This window comes from Protopterus annectens, chromosome 11.part0 (genome assembly GCF_019279795.1).
Source record: "Protopterus annectens isolate FY-2018-M chromosome 11.part0, PAN1.0, whole genome shotgun sequence".
Taxonomy (NCBI): domain Eukaryota; kingdom Metazoa; phylum Chordata; order Ceratodontiformes; family Protopteridae; genus Protopterus; species Protopterus annectens.
In genome coordinates this window covers 328,777,971-328,800,612 of record NC_056745.1, presented here as the reverse complement: position 1 = coordinate 328,800,612, position 22,642 = coordinate 328,777,971, and the positions used below count along the sequence as shown (strand labels likewise).

General features: G+C 36.2%; 1 protein-coding gene across 1 annotated transcript in view; it reads right to left on the bottom strand.

Moving 5' to 3' along the window:
• The window catches only part of APPL2 (adaptor protein, phosphotyrosine interacting with PH domain and leucine zipper 2), a 1,154,621-nt gene that overhangs the window by 76,990 nt on the left and 1,054,989 nt on the right, over positions 1-22,642 (bottom strand). The window contains exon 19 of the mRNA XM_044087826.1: positions 19,792-19,938. Coding sequence (XP_043943761.1) covers positions 19,792-19,938 — 147 coding nt within the window. The remainder of the gene's footprint in view (positions 1-19,791; positions 19,939-22,642) is intronic.

The following is a 22,642-nucleotide window of genomic DNA, read 5'->3' as shown; positions in this document are numbered from 1 at the left end:
CTTTGATACTTCTATCCATATGGGGCAGCATAATGGAAGGGCCTTCCCAAATGTAACTGCAACTAGTGCAAAAAATTTAAACATTCCTAGATTTTTATCAGTATGAATAGAACTAACACATGTATAATCAGTCTCTAGAAATTGCTTAATGGATCTAGCTTTTTAAAATAAAAGCCTGGTTGTTCACCTATTTTCTGACTTAGTTCAATATTCCCTTTAAGAATATACCAGTTATTCTGTAACATTTTCCTGATGTTACTGTCATCAACTGTCATAAGTAAACAGAAACTGTTTCTGTAATTTATGCCGTCATTCTTATCTGAAACATTCTTGCTAGTCAGCCCTGCACGTAATATAAGAAGAAAGACAGTTTTCTCTTTTAGATGTAATCTCTTCTGCTGTTCTTTGCAGTTCATTTCTGTCATAGTCTCTGTCTGCAAATAACCTAACACTGTCTTCAAGACCTTCCAAAAACCTGCCTGACTAGTTGTGAGCTGAGACATTCTGATCATCTGCCTGCTAGGTATGTTCTTTTTCGTAAAGGGTGGATGTGCACTAGTCTTACACAAGTAATTGTTTAAAAAAAAAATCTTTCCTAAAAAATCTTACTGCTAAAAGTTTTATTTGTGTTATTCCAGCAACTCGGCATGTAAAAATCTACTGCCAATCATTAGCAGACCGGAGTTCCGCTGTGGCGACCCCTAACTGGGAAAAGCCGAAAAACACAACATTCCAACAAATAGATATATTCAAAAAAATGTAGTTTAGTACCTACATCACCTAAGGTAAAAGCCAGAAAGTTACTACTTAAATTAACATTTTTCATAAATTCCAGCACATCTTCTTCCACAGTATCAGTTATGAAAAACAGGTCATCCACAAATCTTTTATATATTTTCACATGCTGTATATAAAAAAGGGAAGACTTTGTAAACACTGGGTCTCCCACCAGCTCATAATCAGATTGGCAAAGGATGAGGCAACAGTAGCACCCATAGATGCACCCTGTTTTGATGGAAAAAAACACTTACTAAACATAAAAAAATTTTTTACATCATTAGCTCCAAATTTTTTTACAACATTAGCTCCATTAATTGACAAATCATGCCAATGGTGTTGGAATTGTATTCACTGAACTTAGTTAAGAATAACTGCAGGAATTCCAAGCCTTGTTCTTGAGGTAAACAAGTGTATAAAGATTTTAAATTTAAAGTAAACATAGTCACTATTTCAGTTTCCAACACTGTCTTATTCAGACAGTCTAAAAAAATGCCAAGAATCTTTGATACAGCTCTTTAAATTTTGAACTAACGGGTTAAGAAAAAAAAATCTAAAAAATAGATATATGCTCTGTAATGCTGTCTTTTGCAGCAACAATAAGCCTGAAACGTATTGGAAATTTTCCACTGTGCAACGTGGGTATCCCAAATAAAACAACAACCTTTGGATGTTCTACATGTGAAAACTGAAAAACTCCATGGGATATCAAAGAATTCATAAGTAAATCATATAAAACATAAATGAAAGGATATCTAGTCTTGATTTGTAACATAGTAATATTTTCATATTCAGCTGGATTGTTTAACATAGACTCAATAGTCTGAATGTATTCACTTTGATACATAAAAATAAGCCCCCCATCTTTATCTGCACACAAAGCGCAGATCTGACCTATTACTAAGTTTATACAGAGCAGACCTTTCAGAATGACTTAACAACTCTTAGAAAGTTTTTTCTTATTCATATTTCAAATGTCTTTTTCACTTACATCATAAAATGTAGAAATAGTATTAGTTTTAAAAAGAACACTAGCCTTAGTACTGGCTTGGTCAAACATATAAAGTAAAACCAGTTTTCTACAAAATTATTTTAAATTAGTCAAAGTTTGACTTACATCAGCTCTCCTAGAAGGCACAAAGGTCAAACCTTTGCCCAACAAGCCAAGCTGTACTTCATTAAAACTTTCAGTAGTAAAATTATAACTATTGTCTCCCAGTTTAACAAAATAAGCTGACATATTTTGAAAGAAACAGCCAGTATAGTATTCAATTCCTGTTCCAAGCTTGTCCTCTCCCGCTACATCTGTTGGCAAACCCCCTCCAGTTCCTGGAGCAGTTGTGATGGTCCTGGAAGGTTTCTGACATCATCTGGTTGGTCAACTGCCTGTTTGCAATCTTCTCTGACCTCCTCACTGGTTCTGGGGCTAAAAAAGAGTCACTGTCATTCGCCCCAGGCAAAGGAGGAAATTCTGAAGAGTTTGAAATGAAATTAAATTGGTCCATAGATTAGTACTAAGCTAACTGCCCTTGTGAGCTATTTTAAGCTTAGCCAATTATCCCTTGTGAGACTCAAACCCTGCACCTTGTGTTTGTAAGGCAAACACCTTAACCATTAGGCCACCTTCCCACCCTTTGTAAGCAGGCCCATTTTAAATATACCAGATGAAGTAGAAAGACAAGAAATAGTATGAGTTTTAAATCGTTGTGAATAAATACAAATTATTTTACTTGTGGAGGTTTTTGCTGCCTTCCAGTGAATGTTCTTTTTTGTTACAAGTTTGTTTCTACATTCTGTGGAGTGTTTTGGTTTTAAGGAAGAGAACCCATTCACAATTCACTGAGGGACAGTGAAATTGCTGAATGTATTTTTACTATGGATTCTGACATTTCATCCCAAGTCATTTTTCCAGTGGATTTACCAAGTCTGCTATGACTTCCTGAGTAAGTGGAACTTTTAAAAATCAGTTAAGACTTTTGAAAAGAAACCATCTAAGTTTAAAAACTTTGCAGTTGGACATTGCATATCTCAATGAATGTTATTAGTAGGAGATGCATTCCTAATGGGCTCAGAGTATGGAAATTTCAAATGGACTTGTAGGAGATAATGAATTTTTACAAGAATTATTGTCTGTTTTTGATAATTGTGGTTTAAACATTATGAATACACTTATTAAGTTTAATGAAAAAGAAATGAATAGACTTTGAGGAAATTAATTTACTCGATAAGTCGCTTAAACAGGATTTGTTATATGAATTCCACCGTAATGATTATTGTGTTGTGTTTGATAATGTTAATAAATACTTGGAAAACGGCAAGGCTAATAAAAATAATTAGCTTATTAGGCATGAATTAGCCTACTCTGAGGGAAGAGCATATCCAGTGCCTCTGGTCAAAAATACACTATAACAGGCTGCTGGGGGATGGGACCATATTGTGGATCCCATTACTGACATGGCACATGTTATTCATCATAAAGATTTTTACAGTGAAGAGAACGCTGAAGTAGACCATGTAGATTTTTTAGATTCAGTGGAACTGCCTCCTCTCTGACAGTCTGAGAGGATAGCCCAGAGGGCGAACCACCAGAACAGCTGTTATCAGGAAGGAGGGGGATATAGACGACCATCACTGAATTATTACACAAACATTGCCACCAAAAAGCACAGTTGTTAGATGTGTCATATACTGAATTATTTTTTTTACTTCTCACTCTGATACTGTAGTAGAAACCCATAATTTATTTTCAGAATGTATTGGATAAGCCTGTGGAGTATGAACATAAAGATTTCAAGATTTTTAATTACAGCCATTTGCCTGTAGAAGAAAAACATTTTAATCTATTTAGTAGGGGATTTACGTTTGTTCACACATTTCACTATGACATTACAGATTTACTAGTGGATTTAAAATTGTTTGTAAGGAAATCAAATTTAAAGGTTATGCTTCATGGTATGACCAATGTACACACTCAAGTTGGTAGGTTTGTCAGTACTTTTAATCCCCCTTTACATTCTACCTTGCAACTCTATGAAAAACATTACAAAAAGGACTTAAGAAAGATGGTCCAACAGGCCCATTTTAAATATACCAGCAATTTAAATAAAGAGGAAACGATATTAATGAAAGATTTGATTAACAATCGTGATTTAAGAATAATGAAACCTGATTAGGGGGTTGGGGTGGCCATTATGGATTCTATTGATTACTTGTCCAAAATGTATTAAGTCCTAAACAATGAATTTTAATGTACTGAAGTTTTAAGGAATGAGAATAATATTGCTTATTATAAGATAGATTTATTTTTTAAAGGACCTTTTTGATCAGGGTGCAATTGAATATACTTTATATAGGTTCTTAAAGGTTGATTACCCAGTGATACCAGCTATATTTGGCATCCCTAAGGTTGACGAGAAACTTGCAGACACCCATTTACGCCCCACTGTATCAGTGGCAGGATCCAAGACCCACCCCTTAGCACTCTACACTGATGGTAACCTCAAAATTCTTTTCAATAAATATACTTATAGTTTATGTGATTCATGGGATTATTTAAGACATATGCAGCAAAAAATTTATAATGATGAATGTTTTTTGGTTACAGTAGATGCAGTTGATTTATCTTCCTGTATACACCATCCCAATGGATTCAAGTAGTTTAGAGAGGCATGTGCAAACTGTGAGGATGCACATACTAGGGAAGTTAATATATTAGCAGATTTTATGGAAACAGTTCTTTTTAATAATTTTCTTTACTACGAAGATGAATATTTCAAACAAATACCTGCTGTAGCGATGAGGCCAGCTTGTGCCCCCTTCTGTGCCAATATTGTCCTTTGGCACTAGGAGCAGAACTTCATTTTTAAATCTGAATACATGAAATATATTGTTACTTACTTGCGTTTTAGGCGATACATTTATAGTAAGCCAGGGTAGTATATCTGAGCTCAAGAATTTTATTTATTTTTTTTAATACAACTACAATCTTCTTAAAACTTACATTTTCCCACTCCAGTGAGATAATTAATTACTTAGATATTACTTTGGTTAAAGATGTAGATAAACAAAGTTGCATTTCTTTACTTTATAGAAAACCTACTTACTCCAATACTTTTTTACACTATACTAGTAACCATCTGCTTTCACAGAAAAAAAAAGTCTTGTGAAAGGTCAAATGGTATCTATTTCTAGAATAGTGTCAGAAAATTACCAGTTTTTGTTAGGAAAATAATAAGTTAATTAAAATGTTTACCAAAAGAGGTTACCCATTCAAAATGTTAAACAACATTAAAGATGAAGATTGTCAAAAGCGACTAGATAATTTTATCCTTTATTGGGTAAAGATTTCTAGAATATAGTGAGCACACATACCAAGTCGATTAACTATGAGCAGACCATGTTAATTAAATATGGCCCTTGTAGTAATGCCATTAAACAAGTGCTTGTTAATAACTGGAAACTCATTGAACATGATGTGTTTATAAGAGGCACCTAAATGTATCCACTAGTCAAATAAAATCACCTAAATGGATATTAAAATGTGGATCTTGCTCACAACGTAAACATATTTATGTTGGTCAAACTTTAAAAACTAAAACGTTGTCAAGATGAATTTAAACTATGTCAAACCTGTGACTGTAACCTCACCACAGTGATATACTTTGCTTAATTCAGACACAAGCTTTGGTGCCCACACAATAATTTGTTTTTATTTTTTGCCTGGAACAAGTTTTACCAAACCTCAGAGGAGGAGCATGGGAGCACAGGCTAGAATATTGGGCACTGCTTTGGCAGCTAAGATTAGAAGCTAGGTTGCCTCCAGGTTTAAATGACATGATCTTATTGAGTACTGTATTAAAGATGCAGGTTTCAAAGCTGTAATATTTAACATTATTATTTAATAACTTTCAGCATTGGGACTGGATATTGTATTTATGAACCTATGAACCTATGAACATAATATATGGTGGAGGATGTATATTTTTAATACATTTTTTACTATTTTTTATTATTTTTGTGTTGATAGGTTGTAACTTTAAATGACTTATCAATTAGTTGATTTTAATGCTATTTGTCAGTATGTGTCATGTGGTCATCTAATTTGTTTATTTAAATGTGGATTCAATTATTTTCTGCAGTTCTGATGATGTCCCATGTTTAGGGACGGAAGCACTTATGTTTTTAATAAACATTCCTAGGATTACTTCTTAGATTACTTGTTTATTTTTTTTCCAGCCCTGATGACATTTGGGGATTACCTTGAGACATTTTGGTTCTTAGTTTCATTACTCAAGGTTTCCCCGTTTTTTTTTTGTTCATAATCTTAAACCTCCTTGTTCTGTTGGGAGGATTGTCGTATTCCAATTGTCCCTTGCACTCTTCCCCTCCCAAATAAAATCATTCAACACTTTATTAATTACTGTCTACATCTTTTCCTCTGGTTAATAAAAAATATGATTGACCTGTATATAAAACTAAAGAAAATAAAACATTGCTACAGCTTGCATATTGCTCTCCATATCCTTAGGCAACAGATTTCAGTTTCTCAATTTTTGTATTATGTTTTTAATTTTGTATTATTTTTGTTCATTCTTTTCCTGCATATCCTTAGCTGCCATGACTGAATCATTTTTGATACATACTGCTAAATTCTTAATTTTATCATGTGCCCACAAATATGGGTATTGTTGGACCAATTCATGTGTAAGTACACAGTTTATAACTATAATCTTTATCTTCATTAATTTTATACCCAGAAAAAACCCGGAACCATCTCAGGAACCATCTCAGAATATTCCACAACACTGAGATGTTCTTTTCTGATTTCATCAGGTACAAGATATCATCTGCAAATAAAGCCAATTTTTGAACACCATACCAATTATATCCTTGAATTTCTGAATTCTTTATTTTCTTTGCCAGTTGTTCTAGATATAATGCAAATAACAAAGGGGGAAGAGGACACACCTCCTACTTCCTCTGTTCAGATACAACTTATCAGAAAGGAAACACCCACTTTTATTTTTGCCTCTGATCCCTCATATAGCCTTCTAATTAACCTTATTTTGTATCACAAAATGCAAATGCTTCCATTGCTCTTCTCATAAAATCCCAGTTTACTCTGACAAATGCTTTTTCTGCATCGAGACCCATCAATAAAAGTGGTATTTTCTTATATTTCACCCCTCTGGATCATCATTGTTCTATTAATGCCGTCAAATGTTTACCTCCCCTCCATAAAACCATCTTGATCAATATCTATCAACTTTTGGCATCACGTTTGCCATTCTTTTAGCCATTAAAGACATAGACACTTTATAATCAAAGTTTTAAATTAAAATGGGCCTATATGAGCTGGATAAAATAGACCTTTACACTCCCTTTACGTATTATAGCCACCACAGCTTTTTTTCCAGAATGCTGGTGCCTCCCTCCCTTTTAAAATACTGTTAAACAAAACCTTGTACATCTATATCACTTTCTTCCCTCTTAAATTCCAAACTTCCATCAGAATACCATCTATTCCTGGAGACTTTCCTGTAGATTAATTATACATCACCAATTTATCTCATTTCCTCCTATCTTCACTGATAATTGTTTAGCCTCATTTATCTCTAAACTTAGCATATTTAAGTATTCCATAAATACTTCCATTTATACTTTCTTTTGATTCCCCTACTTCTCTGTTTTATACAAAGTTTCATAAAATTTCTGAAATTTCTCTAATATCGCTACAGGATTCCAAGTCTAGTCCAGTTATTGTACCTTGGGGAATAATATGCAAATTCCATCTGAGTTCCTGCTTCTGAATTCACATCTTTCATACCAAGTATTTTCATAAAAACTCTTCAGAAATCTACCCTCTTTTATTATATTTTCCCTTCTAGACCCCCCAGATACATATGTATTGTTGAAAATGAAATACCAGTCCCAAGGACAAGAAATATTCCCTGCTGAAAGCCGATTTTATTATCCCAAAATTTGTTTAAGCTCCAAAACAGCAGTTTTAGGTTGGACATAAACAGTAGCTCCTTACTACTATAATTCTGCAGTTATCTTTTCCCTCTTCTATCACTACTGGAACTCCTCTAGCAATTATATTCTACAGAATATCCATCCTGAAATTCTTTCTTTATCAAATTCAAATGCTGAGTTCTTTCCAAATGTGTCTCCTGTAACACTGATGTTTGCACTCTGCATTTCTTAATATAATTAAGATTTTTTTAATTCTACATCTGTGAGACCATTCACATTCCAAGACAATATGGAAAGTATTGACATTATAGTAAGAAGTCATTATTCCCACCTATTATGCATGTTAGCTTTTTTAAATGTCTATTTCCAGATTTTGTGATGCATGTACTCATTAAAGTTTGTCAGTTTAATCCTTTATACAGTTTTTTCTTATCAACATTAGAACCTATGCCACATTTTACAAGACTTTTTGTTTTAATAAAAACCAATAAACAAAAAAAACACCCCCAGAACATCTCCTTAACATATTATCTTAATATAAACACACATAACTATGAAGCTCTTCAAATAATGAAGTTTAACCCTCCTAATAGGAACATTTGTGCTAAATAGACAAGCTGCTAACACAGGCCCTAGCTAAACTGACATTGAGGTTATTAGTGCCAAGATGCATGTTATTGCCTGTGTATCTACTTACAGAAATTGGCGCTTGTTCTTTTCTTTTATCTTTATCCTCCCCTCCCCAGATGTTAAAATTACTTGCATATTTTCAGAAATCATTAACTTTTAGCCTTGAAGAAACTGGTGTTCCGCCTTTTATTGTCCTATTATCACCTTGCCTCCTTGAAAAAGTAAGAGAAAAAAGAAAAATGTAAGTCCTCTGTTACAGCCTGAAAGACAAACTGAAACATTTATTGCTAAAGGAAAACTTTTTATTACATCTGGTGTTCTCATATTTACTTGTTTCCACTTAAAACTTGTTATTAGATTATGCCAAGAATTTTAATCCATTCACCTATGCAACAGTAAGACAAAACATAGCTCTCTATATATTATGAACTTTGTACTTTTACATCCCATCTCTCATCTCAACAACCCACAATTACAGCCTATTAAATTAAACTTTTGTCTAGCTGTTAGTCTATTTTTGCACTGCAATACCTATATTTATTAATGCTAAAAAAGAGAAAATGAAAAAAAAACATATGTTTAATAACTTTATCACTTACAAGAACTAATAATACTTTATTGTGAAGTTTGCAGTTTATATTTTGAAAAGTTTCATAGAAATATTTTTAAGAAATTAAATCATTTTACTTAGTTAACCTTTTTCCTTCATCCTCCCCGCCCTCCAGAGTCCTTCCAAACATTAATGACATGAAGTGAGGCAAATGCCTTTCAGTTCTTCAGAAGTTTAACAAAGTCAACATAAGTCCACTCACTCATTCCACTTATTCTTATATAGCCATAGTTCACAAATGCAATTGATGCTTTATAGTCTCACACTTATTCACTAATTTCTGTGTCGCTGATCTTTTTCCTGTTCATCTCCATCTCCCATTTCCAGATTCTGGTTTGGTTTGATTGTGCTCCTGATTTTTTCAGTAAACTCTTGGGTTTTTCTCTGTCTGTCAAGCATTTTCCTTTGAAACAGCAGAAAAAGGTTTCAGTGGCAAAGTCTGTCTGTGTGCTTTACTATCAAAAGAATGAGAAACACAGTCCATTTCTGCTTCTTGGCTCATTTTTTTGTTGTTGTTGGACAGGCTTTTGCATTCCCCCCCTTCATTTGTTCTGCATCAAAAATGACTGATAATCCAAGAAATACTATTCAGAAGACAGCTGGATACAGCAGCTGGAATCTCACACCTGCCTCTTGTCATTCCCTGATTACTATAATACATTTGTTTCTCCTCTGCCTGGTGTACACCAATCATTTTTCACAAACACTCTGCTTTCTCCAGCTTTTAATACTTTCCCCTTTTACCACAGTTTGCATCTTTACTAATAAGGGTCTTGGTTGTTTTCTCGTGGCCATATTTGGAACATACATATGGTTATCCCTTTCAATTAACAGTTCCTGCTGTGGAATACCAGTCTAGTTGCTTATCTGTGCCTTCATAAAATTAATACTGTATGCACCTTCCAGTTTCTCTGGTACAGTAGAAAATCTCAGATTTTTCCTACATGTTCTGTCCTCTAATTTTACCATTTTATGAAACATCCCTTCCTGATCAGTCTTATACTCAGCCAGTTTTTTCTTCATTTCAACCTCTGATTTTTGCAGTTGTATCAGCTCATTTTAATATCTGTTTAGGGTCTTCCATTTTTCCAGCCTTTCATTATTCATGGTGATATACTTCTTCAGTGTTTTGTTTATTTTAATCAGCTCTGAGCACATTTAACTCATTGTTCCTCTATTTTACTGTAAGCTATGCCCTGCACCAAAGCTGCAGCTTGAAGTGCTTTTTGCTGAACAGCTGCAGAATTCTTTCCACCCAGTGTTTTCTCTTCAGCTTTTCTAGTTGATTTTCTTTCAGGCTCTCTTAGATTTTTCTTGTATTTATTAGTCAATAATTAAATTTTACTCAAGCTGTCAATATCTCTGTCTGCAGTTTCTGTTTTCACACTGGTACTTGTTCATTTTTCTATTAAATTATAGTTATTTTACTTATTTGATGACCTTGAGTGACTTATTCAGTATTTATTGTTATCTGTAACATTCCGAGGCGTTGTCACTGGACACTATGTGAACTTGTGTTTTTGACAGTTTTTTTTAGTTTTCCTTTTATTCACTTCATACCTCCTCCACAGACTTTTTATTGCATATATATGAGAGAAAACACTATACCGGGTACCACACAATAACGTCTTTATTTAAACAAAGTAAAAAGGAGAGGTGAGCACTTTCGCAACCTTCGTTGCTTCATCAGACAAAGAATTAACTGTTCAACTGCTTGTTTTATATCACTGTCAACAAGCAGTTGAACAGTTAATTCTTTGTCTGATGAAGCAACGAAAGCGCCACCTCCTTTTTACTTTGTTTAAATAAAGACGTTATTGTGTGGTACCTGGTATAGTGTTTTCTCTCATATACTTCTCTTTTTATATACTGGGTTTTACCTGTAAGCCGTTTTGCTTTTCGTTTATTAGTTTATTTTTATTGCATATGCCTACCTCTTCCTTCAGCTTTGCATGCCCATACCTTATCTTGTATATATATATATATATATATATATATATATATATATATATCTGTTTCCTAAAAAGATCTACTACTTTTCTAGTTTTTGAATCGCCATCTTATTTACTTCATGCCTCCTCCACAGACTTTTTATTGCATCTGCCTACCTCTTCCTTCAACTTTACATGCCCATACCTTATCTTGTCTATATCATTCTGATTTCTAAAAAGTTCTACTACTTCTCTACTTTTTGAATTGCCATCTTGCCCTCTGTTTTGTACTCCCCTGTCATCACTTCTACTCTTCTCTCCTCTAACCAACTGCTTCACTCATATAGGCATAAACACTTTATAACAATGCCCAGCAATGTGCAGAGCTAATAATAAATGACATCACACACTCAGATCAAATTTACTTACAGATACATTTAGCTCTAACCCCCCCACCACATTCCTAGATCTCATACCTGCATATCAAGGATACTCTGCCGAAAATTGACAAATTTATTATAGATCTGGGTATGTTAACAATGAGCAAACTTTTGATCAACACATTTCAGCTATGGTTAATAAATCATTCTACTTAGCACATGTCATATTCCAACATTTGTCCCTCATTAGACAAGCCAATGAAAACAGTCCCTAGTTCAACTTGAAAAGCCACAGATATTACTGACAATAAAATATGAAAGCCTAAGCACCCTACGCTACCCACACAGACTAAAGACCTTCTTTTTACATTGTATTTTCTGCAGACTCTTGCATGGTGACTTACGCCTGGCTTTTCATGATACAAAAGAGTCCACCCTTTTTGATCGCCTTAACCTCCATAAACCAGTGGTATTAAGAATGTCTGCACCAACATCTTAGCTTTCATCATCACATTAACAACATTTGCTAGTACAGTATATATTTTCCCCCTGTGCACCCCATGCCTTTGGAACAGATTCTGTCTGTATATCAAGGATAACCAGGATACTCTTCTATCTAGATGTGATAAATGGATGAGCAATCATAAAGTCCTCTCTAGGATATATGGTTCTAGTCTACTTTACTAGGGCTGCTAATGTCTCAGACTTCACAGGGTAGTCATATCAGCTGAAGTACATGGATGAATGTCATTTTCTGGAGGGGTGATGTATAATGTTAAACAAAATGGAATGGATAAGGGGGAGAAGCTGGCATAATGGTTAAGATCATTACCTCACAGATACAAGATGTAGGGTTTGATTCTGACTCCCTAGTTATTGGCTAGGCTTGTAAGAATCTGCAACCTGATAGCCATGTTTTCAGCTATGAACCTATAAATCCAAAGAATTGTTAGATTACGGCACTGTACAAATTCAAATTACTATGAAACCAGAAACATTAAATAAAATCTAAGCAAAATTCTCATCAGCAGAAAATAAAAAAATCAATCCAAACTTTATTATTGCACAGACATTGTTAGAGCTTTTTGTATAAAACGCTTCCAGCACTTGCATCACTCTGATTCTATATCTTCTGGCTCAGAATTAGGGCTTTATCCCTCCACCTCCCTTGCCAGTAGCCTCTTAGTAATACAAATCTACCATTATCTTTTTTATCCTCTTCTATCACTATTGGCGCTCCTCTTGCAATTAATATAAGTACTCCTCTTTTCCTTTGCCCCAGGTATTCCACTGAATAACCATCCTGAAAACCGTTCTTTATCAAATTAACATGTTCAGTTCTTTTCAAGTGTGTCACCTATAGCATAGTTATCTGCACTGTACATTGTTAATAAAGTTCACTATTCTTTCTTTTTTGTATTTATCTGTGAGACCATTGGCATTTAAAGACATTACAGAAAGCATCCTTCTCTTGAAAAGTTGTTATTCCTACCTTTTATATACAACAGCTTTTTTTGTTAAATGTCTAGTTCCAGCGTTTGTGTTACATACATATACTGCTTGGTGGGTTAATCTTTTATACGGTTGTTTCTTCTCCTTTCCATTTGAGCTTATGTCACATCTTGCAAAACTTTTGGTTTAATTGAAAGCCCTCAAGCAAAAACACAAGCACACCCTCAATACCCCCTAAAACCTATTAACTTAATAATAACACACAAAGCTACGTACATTTAATATTGACGTTTTACCCTCCTAATAGGAGCAAATGTTCCAAATTGACAGCAACACACAGACTCTGGATAACCTAAAAGAAAAGTTATCCATGCTGAGATGCATGGTACATCCTGTGCTTCTACTGTTGTCTGGCTTTGTCTTATCTTTATAGCTCTCTCAGTTGGGAAAACACTTGAATACTTTCAGAAAACATTTTCTCCAAGGCATTTCTCTCCTAGAGACATGAGAATCAGACAAAACTTCAAGCTTTAGTCTTATAATAAATTTGATTGACTTCTGATCTGATTTGGCCAAGGAAGAAGTTAAAAGTGGGGAGCAAAGCTACCTCATACTGGTAAGAATCAAGTATATGATTTTATGTCCCCTGGTACAGCTGTACTGATGAAATCAAGATACCTCTAGACATCCATGTTTGAGGATGTATACATCTTATTATTGGAAGGGTATTTGATGTCTTCCGTAAGAATTGTGTTTAGCATAAGGACTTTGTACTAGTTAGGTAGGAGGTACAGGCCAAGGGGGGCATAGAGTAAGTTATGATATGATAAGGGATTCTGTTAACAGTAACTTGGACATGGATGACTTCTAGGTCATTAACTTGTCTAATGAGTCTTTTAGAATATGGAGAAACTGCTGTTTTTAGTGTTGTTGTCCAATGCGGTGGGCCTAAACAAATGATAGACACTGAAACCTGCACTGATGGAGTGCTTTCTATGGTATTGAGCAAGATCTCTGTTTTGATGCACATATCAATATTTGTCAGTGTACGGAGTGCTTGTAGGGAGTGGAATTTTTTAAGACTCCTAGCATGTTTCATCTTTTCAGTTTTTCAGCCACCTTCCTATGACCTAGATAATTGTTGAGAAAGCCTTTTTCAGTATGTGTTATTTCAAAGTATTTTCCTTGTCTGCCATCTCAAATGTCTCTTTTTAAAGAAATTCAAGTTCAAGCTCCTAACCCCCTTTCTGGGTCACACAAGGCATCCCTCTGTAAAGGCAAGGGATGCACATCTCCCAACAATCCCCAGGTTTTGACCTTACTTGAACAGGGCTGCACACACAAGAAAATGCATTAATTAACAATAACATACAACTGCAAACTGTTATTTACAAGGGTCAAATTGCCCACAACAGCAGCTGCAGTAGTGCCGCTGCAAAGATAAAGATGTTATGGAATACAGCAGTCACTGCAAAATGCCGTCTCAAAGATCAACAGATACAGTGAGTGTTCATACCTATTACATCTTTCTCTAAAAAGAGGTCTCTTACTTGGGCACAACATCGGAGTACAATTTTAACAAGTGTCCCCGAAACAAGCACAAAGTGGGCAGAAGGAATCTGAAAAGGTGCAGAGGAATTTCAAAGAACAGATGGAAGGATTGCAAAAAGCAAAATATGAACTTCAAAGCATGACCTGAAGGACACTCTCTTTCTCAAAGGCAGTTCTGCTGTTAGTGTGGAGGTCCAGACTGTGCTGCCTGGTAAAGTTATGCAGTGATGACAAGTGGCAATGGCACAAACATGCATTATGGAAAAGTACACCACGTCTCCTCAAATAGTACTCTATTATTGCAGTGTTCAAGGCCTGATTAGTTTGCTGGTGACAAAAGCTTGGAAAGTCCACATGCACAGCACTTAGTTTCATAACTGTAAAGCCCTCCCCATCATCAGCAAGGAAATGAAGAGCAGATCAGTGTCCCCAGGTTCATGGATCTGATGGTGGCAGAACCACAACTGACGGAGAATGAAGAATATGTTTTCATATTTTTGGATTTTGGGAACAAGACCAGCAGCTGAGACAAATGTTTGAGCAACTGCTCAGAAATTACATCAGGACAAAAATGGGATATCTCCAAATAGAAACTCAGTTTCTACAGAAGACCATGCTAGGCTATAAACTCCCAGAAGCATAACATTTGTTGATTCACTGAGCTAACTACCAAAAAGTATGTCTTTCAGGAAACAAAATGTAGGTCTGCTAACACCATCAATTCAAAAGGCAGACGCAGCAGTGGGATCCACTGCAAGTCCTCAAAACTAATGATGTCATATCAGAACAGATTGGCAAATACTGCTCGTACTGACCCACTGAATACAGGTACACTTAAAACATTTGCACTCAAGTTTTTACAGTTATAAGCAAATTGAAAACAAAGGGAAAAAAGCAAAAGCATTTTTGTATGTGTGTGTGTGTGTGTGTGTGTGTGTGTGTGTGGTGGGGGGGGTATCAAGTTCCACTGCATCTACCATAGTTTATTATTTTTACTCCGAGATTGCTACATCTCAAAGAAACAATAGTCATTGACAGGCAATGAAAAACATGCCACAGTCTTTCTACAAGAGGCTGCAAACTTGTAGAAGTAGTAACACAATATAATTAGAGCATTTGTACACTGCTCCTACGTAAAACAAGCAAAAGCTCAAATGTACTGCCACTCTGGGCAATTATACTTCAGCAACTGTGAGACGAGTAATCTCATATCAGGCAACTGATAAGTCTTGTAAGTCACAGAGGTATGCTGATCACACCATTCAAGTCTCAATGTGAAAGTAAAATATTTGTGAAAAGATGAAGGATACCCACCAAAATGTGGTAGAGCCCTACCTTGTCCTAGATCATAATATCCCAAGACAGCCAAAACCTGCACCTTTACAATACTGTAACTGATATCTAGAGAAAAAAGACTTCTGAATCAGGCCAATATAATTGGAAATTTGCAGACTACACAGGAAGACAGCACAGCTAGATGAAAAACCTTTCAAAAAAAGTCAAGGTACAGGGGTTCTTGACAGCTTCCAAGATATCTGAGAGCTCTCTTGAGAGAGAGAGAGGAACATTCCTCTATGGCCATGGAAGATGCGCTCATTGTTGCCCACTCTTCCACCATGATGGGGGAAACAGAACTTGGTTAGGAACACAATCTTCTGAATGGCAAACTAGATATCTTCCAGATTGCCTCACTTCTAATAAAAACAAAACAAAAACCTGAATCTGATGCTTGAGGCAAGGACACAAACTGTGACAATGTGTCTATGAGGATGAAATTCCTCATGAAATATGGGCCACTACTAGGGATATGGGATACTAGGGATATGCCGCAGCTGGGGGCTCACTTCCAAACACATATCACTGTCCTGCAAAGAGGGGCAAAAAATGGTCCTTCTCCTGCTTGTTGTGGTATTATACTACTGCATGACTGTCTGAGCTTACATGGGAACGCAGACTTCAGCAGTGCATCTTGAGGTTCCATGGTTTGAAACACAACATTCAACTTAAGGACACTGATATGGAGATGCTTCTTAGTGCTTTACATCAATTTTAAACTTGGGAAGACCTAAAGTGGGCTCCCTGCTCCATCAGAATCACATCTGATCTGACAGACTGCACCAAAGGAGGGGTCCAGAAAGAGAAAAATGATCTTTAGGCCCAAAGAATGATTACAGGTTGAGTAAGATGATTTATAAAGGCATCGATATTCAGAAGAAGAAGAAGCAGCTATGGAGTAGCCATGCTTTCCACAATACGAAGTACCTAATCTTTCTTCTGGAGGTCTTAATGAACTCTTTGGATGGCTTGCCAAAGAAGGCTTCACCCCCAAAAAGGGGCATTGTGGACAGCCTGATTCAGCTTCTCATGGAATGAAGACAGCCTGAGCCATCCTGGGGAAAAGCAGTCACAGTCATTGTATGTACACATGATGGTACAGTCAGCTACAAGGAAACCTATCCTGGATACAGTCTTAAGGGCTTTCTTTACAGCTTTATGTTCATCTTAGTTTAGAAGTGCAGAACCTTTGCAATGAATTTCTTCAGTAGAGAAGTCGAGAAATAAAACATGTGGGACAAGTAGTTTGAACCCTAAGATCCAACGTTTCAAAGGTACAGATTATTTTGACAGTGTTGGACTACCATTGGCCAAATGCTGGCATTTCTGGAACCAGTGCTATGCAGATAGAAGGATAACTTGCACTGGGATGTCTGATTACAAGGAAAGGTCAACTGAGGATGGCTGATACAAAAAGTATGCATCTTGTGAGTGAAAGAACACAACACTCCAAAAACAGGCTCCAAGGGAGGAATGATCCAGAGCTAATTAAACCATGTTGTTTGGTACCCCCAAAGACTAATGATAAATCTCTACTGTGCATGTCCGAAATGGTAACCCTGTTTCACAAGTATATACCTCCCAACACTTAAGAACACTTCTGGATGCCTGCTATTTTAGAGTACACACTGACAACACTACTGGCAATGTGCTGCATCAGCTGCAACTATCTGACTGAATTTCAGCTCCCCCTCCAGACTAGGTCTATATAAGATTATCGAAGACGCATTACAGCAAATGCTTCTTCATCGACATGAAAAGAGCGAACCGTGAATTATGCGAGCGGCTAAATCAGTGATTTTTTTTCCTAGGTAAAAAAAAAATTACTTGGCCATTAGCGTAAATTTGCCCCTTCCCCACTGTAGTGTGATCTCGGAGTTGGTATATTTAGTTAAGGGGGTATGGGGGGCAAAGCCCCCCACATTTGGGTGTGTGTGGGGATTTTGAGCTATTTTTAGTAATAGCTTGTTTCTGGCTGGATCAGTGATTTTTTTCCCTAGGAAAAAAATTGCTGATTTGGTTGGTCGTGTAATTCGCGGTTTGCTCGTTTCATGTCGATGAAGAGGCATTCGCTTTAATGCCTCTTCGATAATATAATAAAGACCCCTCCAGACTATATAGTGTCTATCAAATGTCAAAATCAGAATATTCACACCCACCAAATGTACTACTCACATAGCTATGCAACAGCAGAGCCCATCACTGTGGCCTCCTAATCTCTAAAAACACAGTACTCATTGATTTAAGAGCAACATACCTAGTCTCTTTCGTCATACACAAACTTCCCTTTCTATACTTCTATCCACCCCTTAATCTTCTTTTACTTCTTTCTGTTCACCATCTTGATCAGTCAGAAATAACAGCTTGTCTACTATCTCACTATGGTGTCCTCCATCTATTTTACGAACCAGAGAGATAGCTTTTCACAAGCTTGCCCCATCTCTTTGGAACTGCCTACTTTCTGAAATCAACATCTGTCCAGGCTTTAGAACATTTACAGCCTTACTAAAATTTTATTTATTTGACTCATTAGAGCTCAAAATTTTTGTTTGACCACATATGTACAACCTTCTTAATCTGTTTTCCCCTCTTCAGTTATACAAACCACTTTCTCCTACTTTAAGGATATACATTATACATTCTGCTACTGAGCTTTAAGCATTTTCTCCATGTAGCCCATAGAATAATTTGAATCATCAAGAGGAAAAGTAGCAGAGGAGGTATCCTTATCAGCCTCAAACACAGAGACTGGCTCATACTCTGTGACAACAAGACTCAGAAGTGGGGGAAGTGGTCACCTACAGCCAATACCCTCAGACCCATTATTTAACCTAAACCATGTGAGAGGTGGGGTGGGATGGGGTAGCAGAAGCTAAGCATTCGACTGAGAGCAAACATGATGCTGTTTGTGCGTAACTTGGTGAGATGTGCACCAGGTATGTAGAGAAGGGCCAAAAGACTGTCAGAGTGTCTGATATCATACCCTACCTGCTGGATTCATGCACTTCACACACTAACTGCTGGATTCAAGCACTTTGCACACTAACCACCGGATTCAAGCACTTCACACACTAACCGCTGGATTCAAGCACTTCACTTCACACACTAACCGCTGGATTCAAGCACTTCACACACTAACCGCTGGATTCAAGTACTTCACACACTAACCGCTGGATTCAAGCACTTCACACACTAACTGCTGGACTCAAGCACTTGCTCATACTTCATCACACAAACACATAGAAAAAGGCAAGTAAGACAGAGAAACCTATCTCAGTGACTCAAAGTCACACTCCTTACACATTTCAAGATAATTTCTTACTGTAGGCAGCAAGAAATGGCAGTCATACCATGGTTGTCATATGCCAGGTTTGCAGGCCCTCCCCCTACTAACTACAAGATGATGAACTCACTGGGAAAAGAGTGGATCTCAACAGGCATGATGGACTCTGAAGAAGAGCAATGCACGTATTCTGCATTTTTTGCCTTCTTGCTTCTGTCTAGGATTCTTGATAAGTCCCCTGATTAGACCTTGCAATGAGCCCCCTTTACTGCTGCTCGGTACTGACCAGTAACATCTCAAGTCAGGAGACTGAAGTACTGGTAAGGAGGAAAGCATCTGATGACAGATCTACTTCAATGGGTAAAACCAATATTCTTACAATTCTCCAGACTCATGAGATCGTGACCAAAGACACAGTGACATAATGACCATAATTTTGAGCCTTAGAACATGGACAGTTTCAAACAACACATTAGAATGATATCCAAGCTACATCAGTATCTACAAAGAAATGAGCATTTCTGTGGAGGGTAAAAGGACACCATGCATCACAGAAGGAATCCCTGTAATGCTGTACCCTCATTTGAAGGTCTGCCAGAGTCAAATCTATAACTCCTACGCACTGGGATCAATCTGCCAGTTATGTATCATTCAGTTTAGAAGAGTCTTTACTATACAAATACATTACAAATAATAAAACATAGCAGCAGTTAAAGTAAGTGGATGAAAACTAATTCTTTGTAGCAAATTTTTATAATAGTCTGTGTTTTGCCATTTGCTAATTAAAAGTAACGTTTTCACTAAATGTGCTACTTTATACACAGCAAATATTCTTATGCTTGTGATAGGTGATACAAACAATCATACCTTTTCTCCTTCAGTATTACTTTCAAATATATATGCACTCAATGTATCATCTTCATTTTCTATCAAAGCAGGAGTTCGAACTACAAATCCAATTAGCCTCTTGTTTTCTTGATGTTCAGCAAATTGGGTAACATCTTTAAGCTCAAACTGAAAGCAAAATATTAATAAAGATGATTATCATTTATTATAACCCCAATAAAACGAAAATTCATTTATTTTCAGATCACCACCTTATGAAATTCAGGGTCACAGAAGATACAGATCCTATTTCGGCACTTGGTGGGTGTAGGGCAGAAAAAAACTAATCCTAGATAAGAAATAGGATGCACAGTTGTAATCACTATGAAAATGTCACTGCTACATTATTAGCAAACTGGTAAGACCACTCAAACAACTTACATGTCTTTGTCAGTATCCGGAGTCAATACCAAGTATTATTAAGATTTGTGTACAAAAATAAATAAATAAATAAATAATTAGATAGATCTGAGAAATGGCAGCAGTTACATGCTTGAAGTGCTATGAATCAATATGAAAGTCGGTGAAAATGGTGGACAGTAGTATATTGACAAGATTACATTTACCAAATAAATCACGTATTCAGCATTCGACCACAGCTTTATAATACCACTTTGTAAATAAAAAATAATTGTTTCCAGGTCTTGCTTAGATGATGTCCTTACATGGTAAATGTAAAATCTTTGCCATGGAATACAACATATCACTTTCACCTGGATTTAAGTCATGGCTGCTGTCACATGCATTCATGATCTGAAAAAACAGGGATTAAGAGCAGTTTGTTCCCAACCATATTACCAAATGTAGCTTTACCATCCATGAAGACAAAAAGCACAAATGAAGGTCACTGGGAATGACTGAAGCACTAACAGCATCATAATTTTTAACATTACAATCCTTAACCCTACAACTAAAGCTTAACTCTAAACGATAACTCAGTCCACAACTCTAACCCAAAAGTCACTGACTTAAGTACATACTGCAGAATAGCATCCAACCATCTGGTCTTTCTTTCAGAGTGATATTCAGCCAAAACATATTTAATCAAACAGTCTAGAAGAGAAAACTTTGGATAACAGTGTCTATGATCAGATGTCTTACTTCCCAAAAATAGCATTTTTTATGTTTGTGGTCAAAACACTTAATATACTGACCAAATTAAATGCCATTTACAGCTGCTTTTTTAATAGTTTAACTCTAGATTTTTGATATGCTAACTTGTAAATAAAAGCACTGAGAATGCTTGCATATTTCTTCAAATGCAATTTTACCTCTTTTTCACATAGTAAAAATATTAACCTGTTCATTCATTCAGTTTCATTACCATGGTCAGAGTCCATACAGAGGCCATTGGCCTAGTGGGACTGACCAAGTCAAAAAAGTATAAATAAATAATTAAATGACCTGTTTATTAAACTGAGGACTATGGGGTGGTGAGGCGTGTTGCAATAAGCAACAAGCATAAAGCAGCAAGTTAGTTCTGGATGAGACATCAGTTCATTGCACAGAACATAACACACACACACACACACACACACACACACACACACACACACACACACACACACACACACACACACGACTATGGGACAGACATTTATGAGCAATTTGTAAGATCAACATTTCACCTGCATTGTGTCTCTGGGACGTGAAAGGAAACTGGTACCCCCGGCAAAAATCACCATGGACAGAGGACAAAAATGAAACCCATAAAAATGTACTGTAATACAAATCCCACTATGCTTCTCTGTACCATTACCTGAGTTTGCAATTTGTTTCTGATATTTACAGATGATTTAACATAGCTGAGAGTGTGGCTGGGTGGTGTGTGGGCTGGACTGCAGGCCTGCTTTGAGACATTGAGAAGAGTAGGAGAGATGATACAGGATCATATTTCTTACTGTGAGTAAATCTGAAAAAAAGTAATATATATTAAAAATAGTTTTCCTTACGTGAAGTAAGAGACTGGCAAGCTAAACATTCAGCAGTCTCTTTGTGGAGAAGATGTGGTTAATGTTCTGGTCAATTTCACTGCCATTATGCATGGCTGAGAGTGAGAAACACTAACAGCAAGGTTTATGCAAGGGGTGTTTATTAATACAGCAGACATGGTCTCATTAAGAGTTAGTTTCTTTTTTTGAGTATAGGGAACAGGCAGACTTGGGTACCTGGCATTTTTTCCAAACTGAGGGAGCTGGGCTGATGCTATACAGGTGGGAACCCTATAGTATTCCTAAAGGGAGGATTGACTTGATTAATAAAAAGCGGACTATTTTCAGTACTTTTAAGTATAATATCATCCTGGACTAGGCTGCTTCCAATATCCAGAACTGGAGACAAACAGAAGACTAGCAATCCCCAGTTGTCAGCAGAAGCTATAATTGGCGGGGTTGCAAAGTATACAGAGTAGGTGGTTTGAGAAGTATCCATTTTACAGAAGCATGATTACAAATGGGAAATTATTTGTTTTGTGTAGGTTTATCAAGGTGTTTGAAAGTATATCCTTGTAATTGAACCCTTATGTTAATCATACTTGTGATCTGATGTTTCTCCTATTTTTTATATACATACATATATGTACTTAACTGTTGGTTATAACTCATGTTTATAACCCATGTTTTTGCCAGCTTATTACCTACTGTTACTGGTAATGTACACATACTGAGACTTTTGTATGCTATGACTTGCTTTTTCCAAATGGCACATCTCTTTCTATGCTTATACTGTATTTTATGTTATATTTGTTTTCTTGCTCACTGAGCCCAGCTCATGGCTAAAAGGGTCAATGGATCAACTCACCTACCTGAAGAACAAACAGTAAATAAATAAATAA